This window comes from Xyrauchen texanus, chromosome 9 (assembly GCF_025860055.1).
Source record: "Xyrauchen texanus isolate HMW12.3.18 chromosome 9, RBS_HiC_50CHRs, whole genome shotgun sequence".
NCBI lineage: Eukaryota > Metazoa > Chordata > Actinopteri > Cypriniformes > Catostomidae > Xyrauchen > Xyrauchen texanus.
This window is the reverse complement of record NC_068284.1, coordinates 46,944,316-46,966,479: the sequence shown is the minus strand read 5'-3', so window position 1 is coordinate 46,966,479 and position 22,164 is coordinate 46,944,316. Positions and strand designations below refer to the sequence as shown.

The window sequence follows — 22,164 nt, the reverse complement described above, 5'->3', positions numbered from 1 at the left end:
GTAGTCAAGGGACCCCAGGCAGTCAAGGGACCCCCGGCAGTCAAGGGCCCCAGGTAGTCAAGGGCCCCCAGGCAGTCAAGGGCCCCCCAGGCAGTCAAGGGCCCCAGGTAGTCAAGGGCCCCCCGGCAGTCAAGGGCCCCCAGGCAGTCAAGGGCCCCTGGTAGTCAAGGGCCCCCAGGCAGTCAAGGGCCCCTGGTAGTCAAGGGCCCCCAGGCAGTCAAAGGCCCCTCTGGCATTCAAGGGCCCCCCGGCAGTCAAGGGCCCTAGGTAGTCAAGGGCCCCCAGACAGTCAAGGTCCCCAGGTAGTCAAGGGCCCCCAGGCAGTCAAGGGCCCCCTGGCAGTCAAGGTCCCCAGGTAGTCAAGGGCACCCCGGCAGTTAAGGGCCCCCCGGCAGTCAAGGGCCCCAGGTAGTCAAGGGCCCCCAGGCAGTCAAGGGCCCCGGTAGTCAAGGGCCCCCCGGCAGTCAAGGGCCCCCAGGCAGTTAAGGGCCCCTCGGCAGTCAAGGGCCCCAGGTAGTCAAGGGCCCCCAGGCAGTCAAGGGCCCCCTGGTAGTCAAGGGCCCCCAGGCAGTCAAGGGTCCCCCGGTAGTCAAGGGCCCCTGGGCACTGGCCCCATTGGCCTGGTCAGTAATCCATCCCTGACCACGCCCCCCCATGCCACCATCCATAGTGCATCAATCCTAAAATATCGATACTTCCGATACTGATGTTGCATCGAGAATATCGATCCTCACATAAAATTATAGATTCTAAAGTTGTTGTTTTAACTAATAAAATTACTATTTAATTGCGATGAAAATGAATGCTAATCATAAGCTTAAAAGTGAAAAAATAAGTATATATTAGCAAACAGAACTATTTGTTCTTCCGCTCATCTTAATGCGAGAACTGCTGAAACACTCAAGATACATAATAATACACGCAATGCGATGGGTTTGTGTGTACGTTTATTTAAATGAGATACTGTATTGATAATTTTCTGTCATTTTTGTCAGTAAATGATACACTTAGGAAAGATAACTGTGGTTTTACTATAGTAATACCATGATTAAACTATGGTTAATGTCACTGATCTATAATATAGTAAAATCATGGTTCATTTCCGTAAGATTAATCTAAACTGAAGTCTATTAATTTTCCATTGTAGGCCTTTAAATGTAAAATTATAGAGTATTAAAATAATATGTAAAAAAAGAGCATTTAAGCTGCAAAAACGACTCGTTCACACTATGGTGGACATTTGCATCTGAAAGTCTCCACAACAACACATCAAAGGCTACTTCACGTCCGTAGTCCCGCCCACTAGCGGTGAGCAGTGAGATGGCAAATAGAGAGAGCCGGTCAGTCAAGAGAAGAGAGCCAATCAGAACAGAGGGCGTGTAATGTCAGGTCTTAAAGGAGCAGCAGCACCAAAACTGAGTTTTTCTGAACGAGGGTCAGAATGATGGTCACGTTTAACAAATATATGACTGTTTTAGTTTTTTTTTACAAATTGTTTTCTTTATAATTAGGGTTAGGAACCTCAAGGAACATAAAAAGGCAAGTCATGACCCCTTTTAAGCTACTTTAAGGGGTAGTTCACACAAAAATGAAAATTCTCTCATGATTGACTCACCTTTAAGCCATCCCAGATGTGGATGACTTTTCTTCTTCAGATCTTTTTAAGCACTTTTCAGCTCTGTATGTCCATTCAGTGCAAGTAAACAGGTGCCATCAGGCTGCTAAGTTAAATAATTATTTTTATTTTTGATTGTTTAATTATCTTTTAAATTATTTTTTAAATTAAAATAAAAAAATATATATATATATAAAAAAATATTTTTGATTGAAATAAAAAAACATAAATACAATTCATAAAAAGAGCTACAATTGATTTTATTAAGTTTTCTGCACAGTACTAATAAGTAGCAGACTGACAACAACAAAAATAAAAAAGACATTGAGTAAATTCTTCTTGTCCTGAAAACTTTATTTCCTGTTTCTCCATGCAGAAGTGTCGCGCTTCCTCTGAGCAAAGCTTTTGGGGTGAAAGATCGAGTTTGTTTGAAAGTCACTCCTGCCCCAAATCTGGAGGCCTTTTACACTAAAAACAGCAGACAACCGGCACAGGTTAGTACTCGCACACACACACACACACACACACTCACACGCACACACACACACACACACACACACACACACACACACACACACACGCACACACATACACACACTCACACACACACACACACACACACACACACACACACACACACACACACGCACACACGCACATACACACACCCGCACACACACACTCGCGCACACACACACACACACACAGGCGCACACATACATACACACACTCACACACACACACACACGCATGCACACGCACACAGACACACACACAAACACACACACACACACACACCCACATGCACACAGACAAACATGCACACACCCATACGCACGCACACCCACAAGCGTGCGCACACACATACACACACACATGTACACGCACAGACACGCGTACACACCCACACGCGTGTGCACACACATACACACACACACACATGCACACCCACACACACACACACACACCCATACACAAACACATGCACACACACACACACACACACATGCACATACACACACATGCACACACACACAAACACATGCACACCCACACACACATGCACACATACACATGCACACACACACATGCACACCCACACAGACACACACACATGCACACACTGTAACTTTATACTATTTTTGCCTTCAAAGACATCTCCAAAGGGAGGTTTTGTCAGATTTATCTCACTTATAAGTAAATCCACACACACATACACACCTGAAACTCAGACAAAACACAGGTATGAATCCGCATACACATATGCAAACATATGGATCTGACAGATTATTTACCTTAACCTTACCGGAAAATATTGAATCCCTTGCAAATAAGGGTGTGTATGTCTAACCACATACGAGAAGAGAGGGGACGTTTCGTTTACAGACACTTGAAGGGTTTAACGATTATCCAGAACAAGCCCTCAGATTCTCAAACCTCCCGAGACCCCGCGTGAATGCTGTGTGCATTCATTTGTAACTAGTAACAAGTGTTGGGTTACGTTACTTTTAAAAGTAACTTGTTACAATATTGCATTACTCCTTAAAAAATTTACTTAATTCGGTAAAAAGTACATTTTTATGTAAAGTAAAGCGCTACGTTACATTTACGTAACTTTTTTCTCAATGCTATGCATTGCATACTAGAGACATTACAGGTCACGCTAGCTACTGTACAACACTCATGTCAAAACGTCATAGTAAACAAACAGATGTTTAGAAAGTAGGTCTTCACGTCATATTTATAATAAAGAATCGATAACACGAATATGCATGATTTGTTTTAACATCAACATGGCAGCCAACATGAATAATGAAGAATAAGCACTGTCTTACTTAAAGCAGCAAAGTTCAACACTTGAACCTGCATCATATCTGTCATCGTGTGCCGTGTGCGTCGACAATGCCAGAGTCAACTTAAGATGTTCTTCAGAACGCCTAATGGTGCATTCACATACAATGCAAAAACATTTGCCTCGCATTGCGAGTTTGCGAGTTTGACCACAGGATTCAATTTGTGTTTAAACTTACGTAACGTGAACCGGCGAGAATTCCCCCATCTCTTCCGGAAAAGGACAGGAGGCGGGGCTTCTACGACCACTTATCTTTCCGCCATCAACCACGGCCGATATCACAACGATTGCTGCTCTGTATCTGTCGTGGAAGTCCCAGATACGTTGACGTTGTGTCGTAAATTCCGGGTGCCCACACACACCGCTACGACCATTTTCTCATTTCCATTATATCCTGATTTCTTCTGCTATTACGTCAGTACGTCAGGACAATCTCAATGCTGATAGGCTTTCGCGTCAACGCGTCATGCGGATGTAGCGTTTTCGCGTTTTCGCTTCATTCACACGCGTCTATTCGCGTCTTTGCATTGACTTTGTATGTAATTGCACGCGCGAAACGCTTGATTCGCGTTGTATGTGAACGCACCATAACATGTTTAAGGAATATTCACTTAAGTCATCTCAGTGCACGATTGTTTTGAGTTGATCCACGGTGGGCGCAGATGCCACAACGTCAAATGCGCATTTTGATACAACTTGAATGGAATAGTTTTTAACGCTACCAAAATCTCATAAAAACTGTTTGTTTCATGAATCAAATGACTTTGTTTCTTATAAAACAAAAATCTAGAATCTTTTTAGAAACTTAAGACATTCTCTCTGCATACACAATCGTTGCACGGAGCCACTGATCCAGAGTCAGCTTTTCTCATCCCATTCTCCCAGTTACGGGGAGCTGTAACACGGAGTAGTTCTGCTGCATAAGTCAATGAATTAAGTGAGTATTTCACCCTGTGTATCATGTCATGGCGAGTGGACGACTGGAAGACATTCCCCAGTTTGGAATTCCCAAGTCCTCGTGGTGGCGTGGTGACTCGCCTCGATCCGGGTGGCGGAGGACGAATCTCAGTTGCCTCCGCGTCTGAGACCGTCAATCCGCGCATCTTATAACGTGGCTTCTTGAGCGTGTTACCCTGGAGACCTAGTGCGTGTGGAGGCTTCCCGCTATTCTCCGCGGCATCTACGCACAACTCACGGCGCACCCCACCGAGAGCGAACCACATTATAGCGACCACGAGGAGGTTACCCCATGTGATAATTAATGTACTTGTTCTTCGGTTTGTACAAACAAACAAACAAACAAACAAAAATGGTGTATATAGTAATGCACTTATAATAGAAGTTTATAGGGCAAGTGTACCACAGGGTTTAAAAGCAGAAACATTACACTTTTTGCTAAAGTACTTTAAAGCAATGGATCTGAGGGTGCTTTTACAGGTGCTTTACAGGAGGTGTAAAGTTGCCTAACTTGTCCGTTTAAGGTGGGACTACATTTCTAGGCAGATCGGTTGTACAATATTGACGTAATTCCTGTGGGTGCAGTTTGCACTATGTAAACAGTGCATCATGGATAGTTAATGCACGCCGCTTTCTGGTCTCGTGCCAACACGTGTAATGTTTACATTATTGAGGTACTTTCAAAATAGTGTATTTAAACATTTACTTGTGTTGTGTACACTTGCCCCATAGACTTCCATTGAAGGTGCATTGACCCACTGTATGTTTTTCTGGGAATATACCTTTAATGAACCTTGTTCGATGTCATTTCATCTAGAATGAGATCGCCAGCCTCGTGAAACAAAGCAGCTTGACTCATAGACAGGTGGAGACCTGGTTCCGTAATCGTAGGAACCAGGATCGGCCGAGCAACAGTAAGAAGTTCTGTGAGGCCAGGTAAGTTCTCGATTGTCATCGGAGAATCTTTTTAAGTTCCACAAAGAACTTTTAAGCTCTAGTTGATTAGAAAAGCATCAATGCACTGGCGCTTTAAAGAACCCAGAAACCAAAACACAATGTAACATCAATGTCACCAATGGAAACCCTTTATGTTTACAAACATACAGTGCATGATTATTTTCATTCATAGTAACCATAGTAACCATATTTTTTTTCCATATATCCCTATTTTGTTGTTTTTCCAAGCTGGAGATTTGTGTTCTACCTGGTTGCTTTTACCACGGGACTTGCTTCTTTAATTAACGTGAGTTGATATTTGAAGCTTTATTCCCATATGAGCTCTTTGGGTTGTGTGTCATTCGTGTAGTGCCCTAATTACAGTCCCCTAGTTAGGGTCTTAACAAAGAGATACTGTTTCTCTGGAGGCTTCTTCCAACTGGCATGTGTTAAAGGGATAGCACACGAAAAAAAGACAATTCTGTCATCATGTACTCACCCTTGTGTTGTTCAAAACCAGCATGACCTTTTCTTTTTTTTGTATCCTGTTTTCTCCCCAATTTGGAAGCTATAGGAGCTATAGTTCACATCAACCATCAGAATGGTGAAAAATGTGCTCTCAGTGATTTGGCGCGTGGCATTATTGTTGGTGCCAGACAGGCTGGTTTGAGTATTTCTGTTTCTGCTGATCTCCTGGGATTTTAAAGGGCAACAGACGCTAATATTGTAAAGAAAATACTGCGAAAACCAAAAAACATCCAGCGAGCGTCAGTTCTGTGGTCGGAAATGCCTCGTTAATGACAGATGGCAGAATACATTCTTCAAAATGTCTCCTTTTTTTGTTCCACGGAGGAAAGAAATACGGGTTTGGAACGACACGGGTGTGAGTAAAAGATGACATACTTTAATTTGATATTCCTTTAAAGACTTCTTATAAACTGACGTGTGTTAAATGAACAAGAACGGATCAGCTGACTTGTCAAAAACGCTAATTATTTTTGGAAACACAACACCGTGTGGCGTTCACTGTACGACTGTCACTTTTGTTGCCACAGAGTTAAGGAAGAAGTTTTCTTGTCATTTGGATCTCACTGTTTCAGTGTAATTAATGCCGTGTGTTTAGCACTGAACACTGTTTTTCCTTCTTCCTCATAGACGCCGTGGTTCTGGGAGCAGAGAGAGTGCTGGAAGGGATATCCTCAACAGGTGAGCTCACCTGTCTGAATGAACCCGTGATTTAAACATTCAACTTTAAAGGGTGTTTGTGTAGCGCACGATGCCTCAGAGGGTAAACAAGTAACATTTGTCATTTCCAGCACATCTCAAATCGTGTGTTGTGTTGATCAGAATTCTGTGCTGTTAAATGACGCTGATGAAAATGACATTTTTAACATTTTTTATTATAAAGTGACGACTCCCTTGTTTTGCTAAGAATAATTTCATAGCTAACATGTTATGTGTCCTGAATACACACAATTACAACATATCTTCACACTTTTGGATTAATTTGGCTAAATTAAGGCTTGATCTCAAGTATGCTCTTCACTGACACTTTTGTTCACTTGGTTAACATGTACACTAACTTATGAAAAAACTTTATTTGGAACATTTGACAAAACTTTATTAGGGACAAAAATGTATGTTGTGGTGGAATGACGCCACAACAGCGGGACAGTCGTAATTTATAAACAATAATACTTTAAATGAATAGTTAAATATGTCAAATTAAATTAGGGCTGTCAATCAAATTAAATTTGTAATCGAATGAATTACATGGTATGCCGATTAATTCATCAAATTAATCGCAATTAATCGCATATATAAATATTTGCTGAGAAAGCCCTTCAAATATAAATAATTAAATATATAATTATTAAATCATTATACATTTTTATATTTAAATTATTATAAATATTATATATACAGTGAGGAAAATAAGTATTTGAACACCCTGCTATTTTGCAAGTTCTCCCACTTGGAAATCATGGAGGGGTCTGAAATTGTCATCGTAGGTGCATGTCCACTGTGAGAGACATAATCTAAAAAAAAAAATCCAGAAATCACAATGTACGATTTTTTAACTATTTATTTGTATGATACAGCTGCAAATAAGTATTTGAACACCTGCCTATCAGCTAGAATTCTGACCCTCAAAGACCTGTTAGTCTGCCTTTAAAATGTCCACCTCCACTCCATTTATTATCCTAAATTAGATGCACCTGTTTGAGGTCGTTAGCTGCATAAAGACACCTGTCCACCCCATACAATCAGTAAGAATCCAACTACTAACATGGCCAAGACCAAAGAGCTGTCCAAAGACACTAGAGACAAAATTGTACACCTCCACAAGGCTGGAAAGGGCTACAGGAAATCGCCAAGCAGCTTGGTGAAAAAAGGTTCACTGTTGGAGCAATCATTAGAAAATGGAAGAAGCTAAACATGACTGTCAATCTCCCTCGGACTGGGGCTCCGTGCAAGATCTCACCTCGTGGGGTCTCAATGATCCTAAGAAAGGTGAGAAATCAGCCCAGAACTACACGGGAGGAGCTGGTCAATGACCTGAAAAGAGCTGGGACCACCGTTTCCAAGGTTACTGTTGGTAATACACTAAGACGTCATGGTTTGAAATCATGCATGGCACGGAAGGTTCCCCTGCTTAAACCAGCACATGTCAAGGCCCGTCTTAAGTTTGCCAATGACCATTTGGATGATCCAGAGGAGTCATGGGAGAAAGTCATGTGGTCAGATGAGACCAAAATAGAACTTTTTGGTCATAATTCCACTAACCGTGTTTGGAGGAAGAAGAATGATGAGTACCATCCCAAGAACACCATCCCTAGTGTGAAGCATGGGGGTGGTAGCATCATGCTTTAGGGGTGTTTTTCTGCACATGGGACAGGGCGACTGCACTGTATTAAGGAGAGGATGACCGGGGCCATGTATTGCGAGATTTTGGGGAACAACCTCCTTCCCTCAGTTAGAGCATTGAAGATGGGTCGAGGCTGGGTCTTCCAACATGACAATGACCCGAAGCACACAGCCAGGATAACCAAGGAGTGGCTCTGTAAGAAGCATATCAAGGTTCTGGCGTGGCCTAGCCAGTCTGCAGACCTAAACCCAATAGAGAATCTTTGGAGGGAGCTCAAACTCCGTGTTTCTCAGCGACAGCCCCGAAACCTGACTGATCTAGAGAAGATCTGTGTGGAGGAGTGGGCCAAAATCCCTCCTGCAGTGTGTGCAAACCTGGCGAAAAACTTCAGGAAACGTTTGACCTCTGTAATTGCAAACAAAGGCTACTGTACCAAATATTAACATTGATTTTCTCAGGTGTTCAAATACTTATTTGCAGCTGTATCATACAAATAAATAGTTAAAAAATCATACATTGTGATTTCTGGATTTTTTTTTTAGATTATGTCTCTCACAGTGGACATGCACCTACGATGACAATTTCAGACCCCTCCATGATTTCCAAGTGGGAGAACTTGCAAAATAGCAGGGTGTTCAAATACTTATTTTCCTCACTGTATATATATAAATAAAAAATATATAAAAAATTATAATACAGATAAGTAAAATGCATTATTACATTATTGTGGCACACGAGTAAATCGTTAAAAAATATGGAAACATTTTACAATAAGGGTCCATTTAATAGTTTTATTTAAGTAATTACAAATGTTATATATATATATATATATATATACACACTTATAGTATATTATAAAGAAATCATATTCAGATAATTAAAATGCAAAAATTCTTTTTATAATATACTGTGTACCATGGAGTGGTGGTGGTGTAGAGTCTAAAGCACATAACTGGTAATCTGGTAATCAGAAGGTCACTGGTTCAATCCCCACAGTCACCACCATTGTGTCCTTGAGCAAGACACTTAACTCCAGGTTGCTCCGGGGGGATTGTCCCTGTAATAAGTGCACTGTAAGTCGCTTTGGATAAAAGCATCTGCCAAATGCATAAATGTAAATGTAAATATATATATATTAATCATAAAATCATTATATTCAGATAATTAAAATGCATTACATTATTGTTGAGTTAAGCATTGATAAGACAATACTAACAGTGGCTTTAGAAACCAATGTATTGTTTATTTGCATATTATTGAACATAAATAGTCACAGCAATCCATTTTGCAATCAGATTTATTATAAGGGCTTGTTTAAGGACGCGTGAATGTACACCTGCGTCAGACGGATGCTTTTGGAGCGTCCATCATAAACACACTATGTTAAGGTTGCGGTGTCAATTTAAACATAGTTTAAATCTTTTTTCCCCAATTTGGAATGCCCAATTCCCACTACTTAGTAGGTCCTCACCTCAAGGACAAGTCTCAGTTGACTCCGCGTCTGACACCGTCAATCCGCGCATCTTATCACGTGACTTGTTGTGCGTGACACGCGGAGACTCACAGTATGTGGAGGCTCATGCTACTCTCCACGATCCACACACAACTCACCACACGCCCTATTGAGAGCGAGAACCGCTAATCATGACCATGAGGAGGTTACCCCATGTGACTCAACCCTCCCTAGCAACCGGGCCAATTTGGTTGCTTAGGAGACCTGGCTGGAGTCACTCAGCATGACCTGGATTTAAACTTCGCGACTCCAGGGGTGATAGTCAGCGTCACTCGCTGAGATACCCAGACCCCCCTATAGTTTAATTATTAGAAAAACACGTCTTGAGATCCCTTAATTCGGATTTGCGCTATCTCAAGCTGTGCTTTTGTTTGGTTTGTTCTCTGTATAAGCTGCACGTTGCCTATACAGCTGAAGTTTCGCTTACTGCCCCCTGGAGAAACCAGGTGGTACTGCAAGCGTTTAATGCGTTAAATCGACATCCCTAGTTATTTTATGTGTTTTTGTGCTAGATGAAGATTGATTGCACGCTTCGTTGAATAAAAGCTGCGCTAATTGTAGCATAGTTGCTAAACTACACTCTGTAGTGCTTCCAACCAACATGTATTTAGTGTGCTAACATTCATTTCACTAGTACACTAGCTAGTTACATTGACATACATTGACTGTCCACGAAGTTTAGCCAAAGAGATATTTAATGTTGTCACTCTTAATTTTTAACCCTATGAGCATTGTTTTCTTTAATGTCCTGTGTTTGTGTTGCCTGTAGCCTGTGCAGGACGTTCATTACTGGTACTACATGCTTGAGCTGGGCTTCTACTGGTCACTTCTGCTCTGTGTGTCTGTGGACACCAAGAGAAAAGTAAGACTTCCTGCAAAACATCTCACACAGTGTTGTCCTGCAGAAGAGGTATTTGCCTATTTAACTTTCCAAGTGTCTCAGCAATAATCTTGCAAAAAAGTGAAATGCCTCAGGCAAGATTCAGGGATAATTTTTAACTGCTGTTCACCGAGGTGTAGATGTTGTAATTAGTCCAAATGTCAACGTACACGTCCAGAGGAAAGTTGCTTTCATAGCTCCGGAAACTATGGCTGCGACTTGTTTCGAAGGCTGCATGCTTGGTAGGACGCGTCCTTTGAAGGCTGCAGGATACCAAGTGTCCTCCTTTAAACAAGTAAATGGTCTGCACTTGTATAGCGCTTTTTTTAACCTTAGAGGTTACCAAAGTGCATTACACTGTGTCCCAATCACCCATTCACACTCATACACTCACACACCAATGAAGGCAGAGCTGCCATGCAAGGTGCTAGCCCGCCATTGGGAGCAACTTGGGGTTCAGTGTCTTGCCCAAGGACACTTCGTCATATGGAGTCATGTGGGCCGGGAATCGAACCGCCAACCCTGTGATTGGCAGCCGACCCGCTCTACTACCTGAGCCACAGCCACCCCAAATCTCTTTACTTTAGCATTTAAGCATCAATGCTGTTTCTCCAAATAAATCAATAAAAACTATAAACATAAATGTGACAATTGTAATGGTGTGTTCACATACAACACGCAAAAAAGTCACCTTGCATTGCTAGCGCGAGTTTGACCGCTGGATTCATTCGCATCTTTGCATTGATGCGCGAATATGGGAATTAAGCAATTGATCTGCATGTTCGAGTCACACATTCGACTTCATTAGCATCTTTGCATTGTGAACTAAGTAATTTTGCATGTTCGAGTCTCGCCATTCGCTTAATTTGCATCTTTGCATTGATGCGCTAATACGCAAATTATTCAATTTCGCATGTTCGAGTCACGCCATTCCCTTCATTAGCATCATTGCATTGATGCGCTAATACGCAAATTAAGCAATTTCGCATGTTCGAGTCACGCCATTCCCTTCATTAGCATCTTTGCATTGATGCGCTAATACGCAAATTAAGCAATTTCGCATGTTCGAGTCACGCCATTCCCTTCATTTGCATCTTTGCATTGATGCGCGAATATGCAAATTAAGCAATTTAGCATTTTTGAGTCGCGCCATTCGCGTCATTCGCATCTTTGCATTTACTTTGTATATAATCGCGTCATGCAAATTACTTTTGGCATATTTTGGCAAATCAGAAAAAGCAGGAGTCTTAATCGGAAGTCTCTTTTTGCGCTCCATTTTACCTCATTGCTGTCTAGGACAAAGAATTAAGACATTGAAGAGATCTCAACTGTGGGTTTGGCCATTACTGTAGGCGTTAAAATGCAGCTTGTCATCTATTGTTCAAATGAATTTGTCCTTTTGAAATATCAGGTTTTATTTCATGATAGCGCTGCTCAAAACATTTCCTTGTATGTTGTCAATCAAAGGTTGTGAATGACCGCTAATCTGGATCATGTTCTGTTTCAGGATTTCAAAGAACAGATCATCCATCACTTTGCCACCATATTCTTGCTCAGTTTCTCATACTGTTCCAACTACATTCGGGTGGGCACGCTGGTGATGCTCCTCCACGACTCCTCGGATATCCTCCTCGAGGTACAAGATGAGTCATGCTTTCATGGTGTAACACTGTGAACGCCACAAAATCCCCCAGTCATTCCTTTCCAATTGTTCCATTTAATTTCCTGTTTTACAGGTTTATTTCCCTGTCGGGCCTTTGTTGCTGTTACTATTACTCACACTTAGGGTGGCTGATTTTGAACAAGCCACTAAACATAAACACCAGTTTCGACATTACACCAGAACATTTCGACATTGGTTTCATTGCAACATTGGCATGTCTTAAAGTTTATAATGGTGAAGCTGGATGTTGAACACAAATCTCTCTCTCTGCTCTTTCTACAGTCTGGCAAGATGTTCAACTACGCCGAATGGAAAAAGACGTGTGATCCATTGTTTGTGCTTTTTGCTGTTGTGTTTCTGTTCACACGCCTGGTTGTGTTTCCGAGCAAGTAAGAAGTTGATCGTAATTGCTCTTTCTAACCATGAATTTTTTTGATTAAAAATCATCATTATGAGATTAATAAGCATAATTATGAGATAGAAATTCCAATTATAAGATAAAAATCATAATTATGAGATTAAAAATCTAAATTATGAGATTAATAAACATGCTTATGAGATTAATAATCATAATTATGAGATTAAAAATAATAATTATGAGATTAAAATATATAATTATGAGATTAATAATCATGATTATGAGATTACAAATCTAAATTTTGAGATTAAAAATCATGATTATGAGATTAAAATCATAATTATAAAATCATAATTATGATATAAAAAGTTAAAATGTTTAGATTTAAAGTCATAATTATAAGATTAAAATCATGATTATGTGATAAACGTCATATAGAGATTAAGTCTACATTTTTGGATTAAAAATAATAATTATGATATAAAAAGTCAAATTCTGAGATTAAAAGTCAAAATGTTTAGATGTAAAGTCATAATTATATGATTAAAATCATAATTTTTAGATAAAAGTCATAATTATAAGATTACAATTTGTAATTTAGACAAAAATATTATTATGAAATTAAAAATCATAATTATGAGATTAAATGTCAAAATTTTGATATTAAAAATCATGACTATGAGATAGAAAGTAAATTTTTGATAAAAAGTCATAATTATAAGATTACAATTTGTAAATATTAGATTAAAAATCATGATTATGAGATTAAAAATCAAAATTATAAGATTAAAGTCATATTTATGAGATTAAAATTCATAATTACGAGACAATAAAATATAATTATGTGATAATGATTATTAGATTAAAAGTCATAATTTTGAGATAAAAAGTCCAAATGTTTAGTTGAATGGCCCTATTTCAAGAGCGCTAGTGTTAAGCACAGCGCTAGTCATGAGCGGGTAATGCAATAGGTCAGTGAGTATAGCCATTAAGTTTTGGTATATTCGTGCATGCGCTATAGTTTAGGCTCAAGTGGGTTTGGTCGACACCGTCCGTGCATTGCGCAAAAAGGCAGAAAGTGCCATTTAATGCTGAGGTTCTTCTCCGGTTATTTCAGCTTCTGCATCGTATTATCCAGTCCATTCCCTCAAGCACCAACGATTTAAACAAAGACAGCACATTCATAAGGAGTTAGTTGTGAAAATGAATTAGAAGCATTGAAATATGGAGCTTCATTTACATACAATACACCAACAGTTTGCGCGCATGTACCCACAGTAGCGCAAACACTCCCACCCATGCCCATTGCCCTTTGCACTGGCACAAACATTGTGCTTAGAAGATGTAGCGCATGACCATAGAGCATAAAGTGGCATTTTGTGCACTCGTGAAAATAGAGCCTGAAAAGTCCGAATTACATTTACATTTATTCATGTGGCCGATGCTTTTATACAAAGCAATTACAAAAGGAGGAATACTGTAGAGGTTCAAGGAAATGAGGGCCCAGAACTCAGGTTCTCTCCTTCAAGGTCAGACTCTTCTTTCACAAAACACGGGCTCCACACAGTGAATTAACGTTTAAGCAGACGGTACAAAGTACCGTACAAGTAGAGCGGTGTCATAGACGTAGCAGTGGTATGAGAAACCGTGTGCCTGAATGATGGGTCCCAGTGATGTTGTGTATATAGAGAAGAGAAGTGGCCCAAGCACTGAGCCCTGAGGTACCCCAGTAAGTAACTGATGTGACTTGGACACCTCACCTCTCCAGGCTACCTCGAAGGACCTTCCTGAGAGATTGGTTTAATTCCTGTCAAGCACAGTCCCTGTGATGCCCAGAGAAGAGAGGGTGGGGAGTAGGAACTGATGTTTGACTGTGTCAAAGGCTGAAGAAAGATCCAGCAGAATCAGGACGGATGATCTTGATCCAATTTTCGCCTGTCTCAGCGACTCAGTGACAGACAGCAAGGCAGTCTCGGTGGAGTGTCCATATTTGAAGCCTGACTGATTGTCACCCAGCAGCTTGTTCTGTGAGATATCGGCAGAGATTTGATTGAAAACTGCCCTTTCAAGTATTTTCGCCATGAATGGTATGAGAGAGACTGGTCTGTAGTGTTCTACTTGTGTGGGGTTAAGTGTGGGTTTTTTCAGCAGGGGGGTTACTCGAGCCTGCTAGACTGGTAATCTGGCATACCGGGCATTTTCCTGGTGGGCCGACGCACTTTTGGACCGATCAGGGGCGTAATGTCCATCGGGAGAACCGAGCGGGCCGGAGGTTCGGCCGCGAAACGTGCCGAATGTGCCGTGAAAAAGCAACAATGAGCCGCCGCGATATGCAGCGGCTCATTGTACACCGCCCCACATTTAGCAACAGTTGGGCCAGTTGCCATGTAAAATCCCGGGCCAATTTCTCTTCCCAATCCAGCCCTGGTAGAGATGTGTTAATTATGTGTGTGAGGGCAGGTAGGATGGACGGAGAGATGGCCTGGAGAAGGCGGGAAGGAATGGGATCAAGGGAACAGGTGGTGGGATGGTTGGAGAGGAGGAGTTTAGAGACCTGCAGTGTCAGTCAGAGGAGAGAACATAGAGACAGAAGGAGTGGTGGTGGTGTAGTAGTCTTATCACATAACTGGTAATCTGGTAATCAGAAGGACACTGGTTCGAACCCCACAGCCACCACCATTGTGTCCTTGAGTAAGGCACTTAACTCCAGGTTGCTCCGGGGGGATTGTCCCTGTAATAAGTGCACTGTAAGTCGCTGTGGATTAAAGCGTCTGCCAAATGCATAAATGTAAATGTAAATGACAGAAGAGTTACATACAGGAGGTGGGTGTTTGACAGGGTGTTGTGCTGAGAATGTATTGCTGATGGCTGTAACCTGAGACTGATATACTTACCCAGACCTGCTGGATCTTTAGATTTCCGCCATCTCCTCTCAGCTGCCCTGAGGTCAGTCCGATGTTCACGAAGGACGTCAGAGAGCCAGGGGCTGGGTTGTGAAATACGTGCTGGCCTAGAGGAGAGAGGACAGATGCTGTCTAGGCAGGTTGCTCAAGTAGAGTTTAGTGTGTCTGTGGCAGGGTTTACATCCAGGGTGGTAAATACATTTTGTGTGGGAAGATAGGTAGAGACAGCAGTGGAAAAGTGTGAGTAAAGGCGAAAGGAAACCAAAGGCAGGGTCTGTTTTAATGTAGATGGGATAATCATGTTGAATTGAACAAAGTAGTGATCAGAGACATGTGAAGGAGTAACAAGAATATTTGAGTTGGTACAGTTACGTGTAAAAATGAGGTCCAACTGGTTGCCTGATCTGTGAGTTGCTGTAGTGCTTAATCTTTCCAAGTCAAACGAGGCCATTAGAGCATGAAGTTTAGTGGCCTGGGGCTTGTATTGGTGTATGTTGAAATCTCCAAGAACCACAAGTGGTCTACCATCCTCCGGGAAGGAGGACAGCAGGACATTCAACACCTTGAGAAAGTTTGTCAGCTTACCTGGAGGGCGATAGATGACAACAACATGTATTTTTGTGGTTTGCATTGTAGTCACGGCGTGGAATTCAAAAGCAGTATTGTTACATAGAGAAGAGTGTGGTGAAAATGTCCAGTTGTTTGGAATGAGCAAACCTGTTCCCCCACCCCTACCGGTATGTCGAGGGGTGTGAGAGAAGGAGAAGTTGTTGGAGAGAGCAGCAGGTGTTGCTGTATCCTCTGGAAGTATCCATGTCTCCGTCAGTGCCAGGATGCTGAGGGTGGACTGTGTGGTCAAGGCTTGAATGAAGTCAGCTTTTTTCACAGCTGACTGGCAGTTCCAGAGTCCCACTGAGAACGAGAGCGGAGCAGGTGCTGAAGTGCAAAGTGGCCGTAGGTTGTGTGTGTTGACTTTTGTCTTGCATCTATATCATGTATAGAGGGATGTGCTTGAGGGCATATGATCAAAATTGCTGTTGCTGTGAATAGCTAAGCAAGCAAAAGATGGTACATTACGAACTGAGGAATCGGCTACCTGAAAACGCTTTGCTATCTTCTTATAGCCTTCTCCTGCTTCGTTGGCATCAATTATTACAATTTTCAGAGTGCTAGGCAAAAGCTTAGAGGAGCCCATAGCTGCTGATTTGTTGGGAAAAGATTGAAAAGTCAAGAGTATATGTAAAGCTTTGAAATTTGCATCACCTGGCCTTTCCAAACGATGATTGTGAACAAGCCATAGCCCTAAAAAGTGAATTATGGTAAAAGTTATCTCAGAGCTCAAATCTCTTGGGGTGCCCAAACTTTTGCATGGTGCTCCTTTCCTTTTTTTCACTCTAAAATTGTGCAAAACAAAAATAATACACTTGCTTAAAATGTTGAAAATAATGTTTTATCTTTAACTTTTTGCCTTTTGGAGATCAATTCATCTTCTACTCGGAGTGGTGTTGGTGTAGTGAGCTAAAGCACATAACTGGTAATCAGAAGGTTGCTGGTTCTATCCCCACAATCACCACCATTGTGTCCTTGAGCAAGACACTTAACTCCAGGTTGCTCCGGGGGGATTGTCCCTGTAATAAGTGCACTGTAAGTCGCTTTGGATAAAAGCGTCTGCCAAATGCATAAATGTAAATGTACTCACTTAACCATTCACAGCAAGAGACATTTTGGCCCAAACTTTTGCATGCCACTGTAATTCATAAAGTAGACATGTTAGTATTTAGAAGGAAAATATAACAAAATAGATACAATCAAAGATACTTAAGTGCTATAGTGGGTGGCACCTTGTCAGTAGACTCGCTGGTCTTCACACGAGGAGGGCTTTCCACGACTGCTACCGCTTCCGCATCAGCATTCGTGTCAAATATATACACGCTGCTAACGAGCCGTTAAGTGAAAAAAGCAGGGCACGCCTTAATGCTACCTGGCACAACAAAGCTAGTCACGCTAGTCAACCGAAACTAAGGGTCGTGCAATGTGACAAGCGCGAGAACAAATGCGACTTCAATACACTGCTATGCTAACTATGCTAACCGTTAGCAATAAATAATACTCTAAAACAAGTGAAGCACTGTTTATAGACACACTAAAAACAATTATAGTTTTACACACACTGGACAAACAAATCTAAATCTAGCAGTGAATATCCTATGACAAAGTGTAGCACACACACCAACACACGCTTAAGCGACGCGCGTAAACAAACAGCACAAGTCTAGCAATGAATACCACTCTACAACAAAGTAAATCAATGGAATAAGCACAATTACACGCAATTGCAGACTCCTATAGATAGATCGCTTCTCCTATGAATTCTGAGATCTCATCATTTTTATTTAGTATCTCAAAAATCATGATTTTGTATAATAAAAATGTGTATAGTTTTGATTTACCAAAGCACTATAAAAAATACTTTGTAGTTCAATGAAAAATTAAAGCCATTTATATTGGGAGCAAATTTTGTCTGTGAAATATCATGTTTAGTGTATATATATATAGTGGTCTTCATATTTAAGGAAGGGGGTCCTTTGAATTAACCGGTCCGGCTTGACCAGTTCTGAGCAGTTTTTGAAATGGCATTTGAGGCGGGCGCGCTAACGAGGAGGCTAAAGGCTACAGCCCCTAGTGTCACTCGCTAGTGCACCTCTTGAGGCCAGGGGAGTGAGATTTACACACTGTGAAGCTATCTACCAGCTGGCTACCGTTACACTCACCTCCCTAAACCTCACTCCCATCCGGGTCACGGCACCACTGTAACCGGTCCTGCTTAACCCGCTCTGAGCGAGATTTGAACCAGCATGGGAGTCAGGTGTGCTAACGAGGAGGCTAAAAGCTACAGCCCCTAGTGTCACTCGCTAGTGCGCCTCTTGAGGCCAGGGAAATTAAAAGCCATTTATTTTGGGAGCAAATTTTGTTTGTTCAATCATGATTAGTGTGTATATATATATATATATATATAAATATAGTATATAGTGGTCTTCATATTTAAGGAAGGGGGTCCTTTGCATTAGATAGTTTGAAAATCCCTGATCTTGATGTTTGTTTCCGTGGCTGTAATTGAAATATAATTGTATTGCTATTGTATATCTTTTTCGGATAATCCTCTTCAATGTGAGCTGATAGTCTCAGAGCATTGTTAATCCGTATGCATTTTCTCTCCTGTAGGATCATCTACACCACTCTTGTTTTATCCATGGAAGAGTATGAACCCTTTATGGGATATTATTTCTTCAATGTTCTGCTGATGGTGCTGCAGGTCCTGCACATTTACTGGGCTTATCTTATCCTCAAAATGGTCTACAAGTTCCTTTTCTTTGGGAAGGTAAATCAATCAGTCTACTGTATCCATTCATCCATCCATCCATCCATCCATCCAGGGCTGGACTGGTAATCCCAGTGGGCCGATGCACTTTGGGGCCGATCAGGAGCGGACTGGTCATCGGGAGAACCGAGCAGGCTGGTGGGTCAGCAGTAAAATGGGCTGAATGGGCCACGATAAGCTAAAATGAGCCGGCGCATTATGCAGAACGGTCCACAAAACGGCACTGCAATATGCAGAAAAGTACAGCGAACGACCAACACATTTTTGGGCCAGTTCCTGTATAAAATCCCGGGTCAATTTCTCTTCCCAGTCCAGCCCTGCATCCATCCATCCATCCAATAATTTGCTGAATTTAATTTAACTTCCAAAGCTACAAATGAATTCTCAGGTCATTCTCACTTTTAACCTCCTCTCTAATCCATTCACCAACAGCTGGACAAGGATGAACGCAGTGATGTTGAGAGCGAACCAGAGGAGGAGGAGAAGGAAGATCATTCTTCCTGGAGGAAGAGGAATGTTGTGTTGGATTCCAGTCTGGCCATGCTCAACTCCAGCTGTGTCTTAAATAACTTGACCCAACAGAAAGCTGGCACAACCAGACGACTGCCTAAAGCTAGATAGCAACAATGATGTACTTGTTTTTAAGCTGAGGTGTGTCACATGTATAAATAATCTAGATTTTTCCATTCTAAATTGCAGTGAGAACATCTGCTTTCAAATGCACATTATTAAACCGCATCTGTGCTGTAATCTCATATACACAGATTACTAAGTAAAGGATGAAATATTTTTGTGGGTGGGGTAGACTACGGATATCTTAATGTATTTTAATGTTGCCTAATTGCTTTGTTAAAAGAGCAGAATTAAATGCTAATTCATTAATGAGAATACCACTTGCTGATATGCATTTAACTCATATAGGCAACTATAAGAGATCGGCACTGTAATTCTATATCATACACTAATGTACGTCTCACAAATGACATCTTTGCATAACTTAAAATACGCTATTTATTGTGCACCAATCTGAGAGGGTAAATATGTCAAATTAATGATTTATTTTGTAAATAGAGCAACTGTAAGTTTATGACGCTCCTTAATTTTTATAACCATAAACTAATGTTCCCAGAATGTTGCAGGGAGGTTGTTATGACAACCTAATAAGAACCTACACAGAACGTTCTCTAATGGCTATTTTTAAGTTGTATTTTTATAACCATAAACTAACCTTCCCAGAATGTTGCAGGAAGGTTTTTGTGACAACCTAATAAGAACCTACACAAAACGTTCTCGAAGTTATTTTTAGGCTTTATTTTTATAACCATAAACTAACCTTCCCAGACCGTTGCAGGAAGGTTTTTTTTTTTTTTTTGTGACAACATAAAAAGAACTTAAACAGAACGTTCTCTAATTGTTATTTTTAGGTTATTCTTTTTTTATAACCATAAACTAACGTTCCCAGAACATTGCTGGGTGTTTTTTTCTTTTTAGGTATAACCTTATAAGAACTATAGTACGTTCTCTAATCGTAATTTTTTTAGGTTTTATTTTTCACAATATTTGTATATGTACATATATAAGGAAGACCGACATGATTACGTCATTCACAGTGCATTATGGGAGTGGGCAGTCTCGCGAGTCATTTTTCGCGGGTTTCGTTGGCTGCGGTTCTCTGATTGGTGGATCTTTCTCTGCTGTATCATGGGTAATGTAGTTGTTTACCATGAAGTCCGCTATCAAACTTGATTTTTAATCAATGAAGTTGAGGTGACGCAGACGGATTGCTTCTACTGAAGCATAACCCTTCGACGAACAACATCGCAGCTCATGGTAGGTCTGTCTTAAAAGGTTTATAAATTATCGTTGAAAATCAATTCATCTATGGGATGAGTATCTCTCTGACTGACAATCCTTTGTCGATTTCCTCAGTAAATAATAATTCTAGATGTGAGATTAAATAAATGTGTTACTGATTTGATAAAGGTTTGACCCATATGATCGAAAAGAACATGATGTAGGAGTGTAACCAAGAAGTTTTTTTTAATTATTGACTACAAATGAAGAGAATCAGATGTATCGGCTAAACTGTACGCTTCAGTTGTTAGAAATTATTAAACGGTTAGCCTTTTAAGGTTAATTAAATGTTTGTTACATTTTTAATGTCTTGTCAATAAATTTCTGATTTAAAAAAAACCCCTCAACTTTGTTGTAGTCATTGGCTGTTTGGAATAATTTCCTTAAAAATCTGCATATTAGCCTAAAGTCTGGTGAGGAAACGCAAAAATCAAGGCTCAGTTTTCAGTATGGTACAATGTTATATAAAAATTACATGTTTTAACATGTTTTACACATTAGTGGAAAAATTAGATCTGACACATGCATTTATTTCACCTGTTCCGGGTGTTTACCTGTCTTATAGCACCTCCGCGAAGGCTATATAGGATAAGTAGGTAAAAAAGGTGAATATGTAACTGGGCCTGCTCGACCTGCTCCGAGCGGGATTCGAACCGGAGTCTCTGGCATGGTAGGTGGGCGTGCTAAGGAGGAGGCTAAAGGTTACAGCACCTAGCTCCTAGCTATCTATCAGCTGGCTACCTTTACTTTCACCCCAATAAACCTCACTCCCATCCGGGTCACGGCACCACTGTAACCGGTCCGGCTTGACCTGTTCTGAGCAGTATTTGAACCAGCATTTGAGGCGGGCATGCTAACGAGGAGGCTAAAGGCTACAACCCCTAGTGTCACTCGCTAGTGCACCTCTTGAGGCCAGGGGAGTGAGATTTACACACTGTGCAGCTATCTACCAGCTGGCTACCGTTACACTCACTTCCCTAAACCTCACTCCAATCCGGGTCACGGCACCACTGTAACCGGTCCTGCTTGACCCGCAAGATTTGAACCGGCATCTCTGGCATGGGAGGCTAAAGGCTACAGCCTCCAGATGGCTTCTGTTACAGATGTTTGATGTTTAGCTTATTTAAATAATTTATTAATTAAAAAATGGATCAGATCAAGACATGGCTTGTAGATTTATAAACATACAGCAGGGTTACAGAAAGGATATCAGTAGGCCTATATGAGGTTAGGGGAACGTTAGGAGAACGTTAGTAAGACGTTAATAATCACACCAATGTAAAATATTAGTAGTTTTGCCAGGAGTCAATCTTTGAGGTAGGTTTTCATTCAAGTATATTGAAACTGTATTACATTTTCTGCAACAGCTATATCCCTTAAAAGGG

At 41.0% G+C, this 22,164-nt stretch overlaps 1 protein-coding gene across 1 annotated transcript in view; it reads left to right on the top strand.

Annotated features, from left to right (window-relative positions):
- cers4b (ceramide synthase 4b) overlaps positions 1–21,116 on the top strand; it is a 37,727-nt gene extending 16,611 nt beyond the window's left edge. Inside the window, exons 3-11 of the mRNA XM_052133723.1 lie at positions 1,992–2,109; positions 5,242–5,360; positions 5,610–5,667; positions 6,516–6,566; positions 10,512–10,604; positions 12,130–12,258; positions 12,568–12,674; positions 18,769–18,925; positions 19,358–21,116. Coding sequence (XP_051989683.1) covers positions 1,992–2,109; positions 5,242–5,360; positions 5,610–5,667; positions 6,516–6,566; positions 10,512–10,604; positions 12,130–12,258; positions 12,568–12,674; positions 18,769–18,925; positions 19,358–19,546 — 1,021 coding nt within the window. The 3' untranslated portion in view covers positions 19,547–21,116. The remainder of the gene's footprint in view (positions 1–1,991; positions 2,110–5,241; positions 5,361–5,609; positions 5,668–6,515; positions 6,567–10,511; positions 10,605–12,129; positions 12,259–12,567; positions 12,675–18,768; positions 18,926–19,357) is intronic.
- The last annotated feature ends 1,048 nt before the right edge of the window (positions 21,117–22,164 follow it).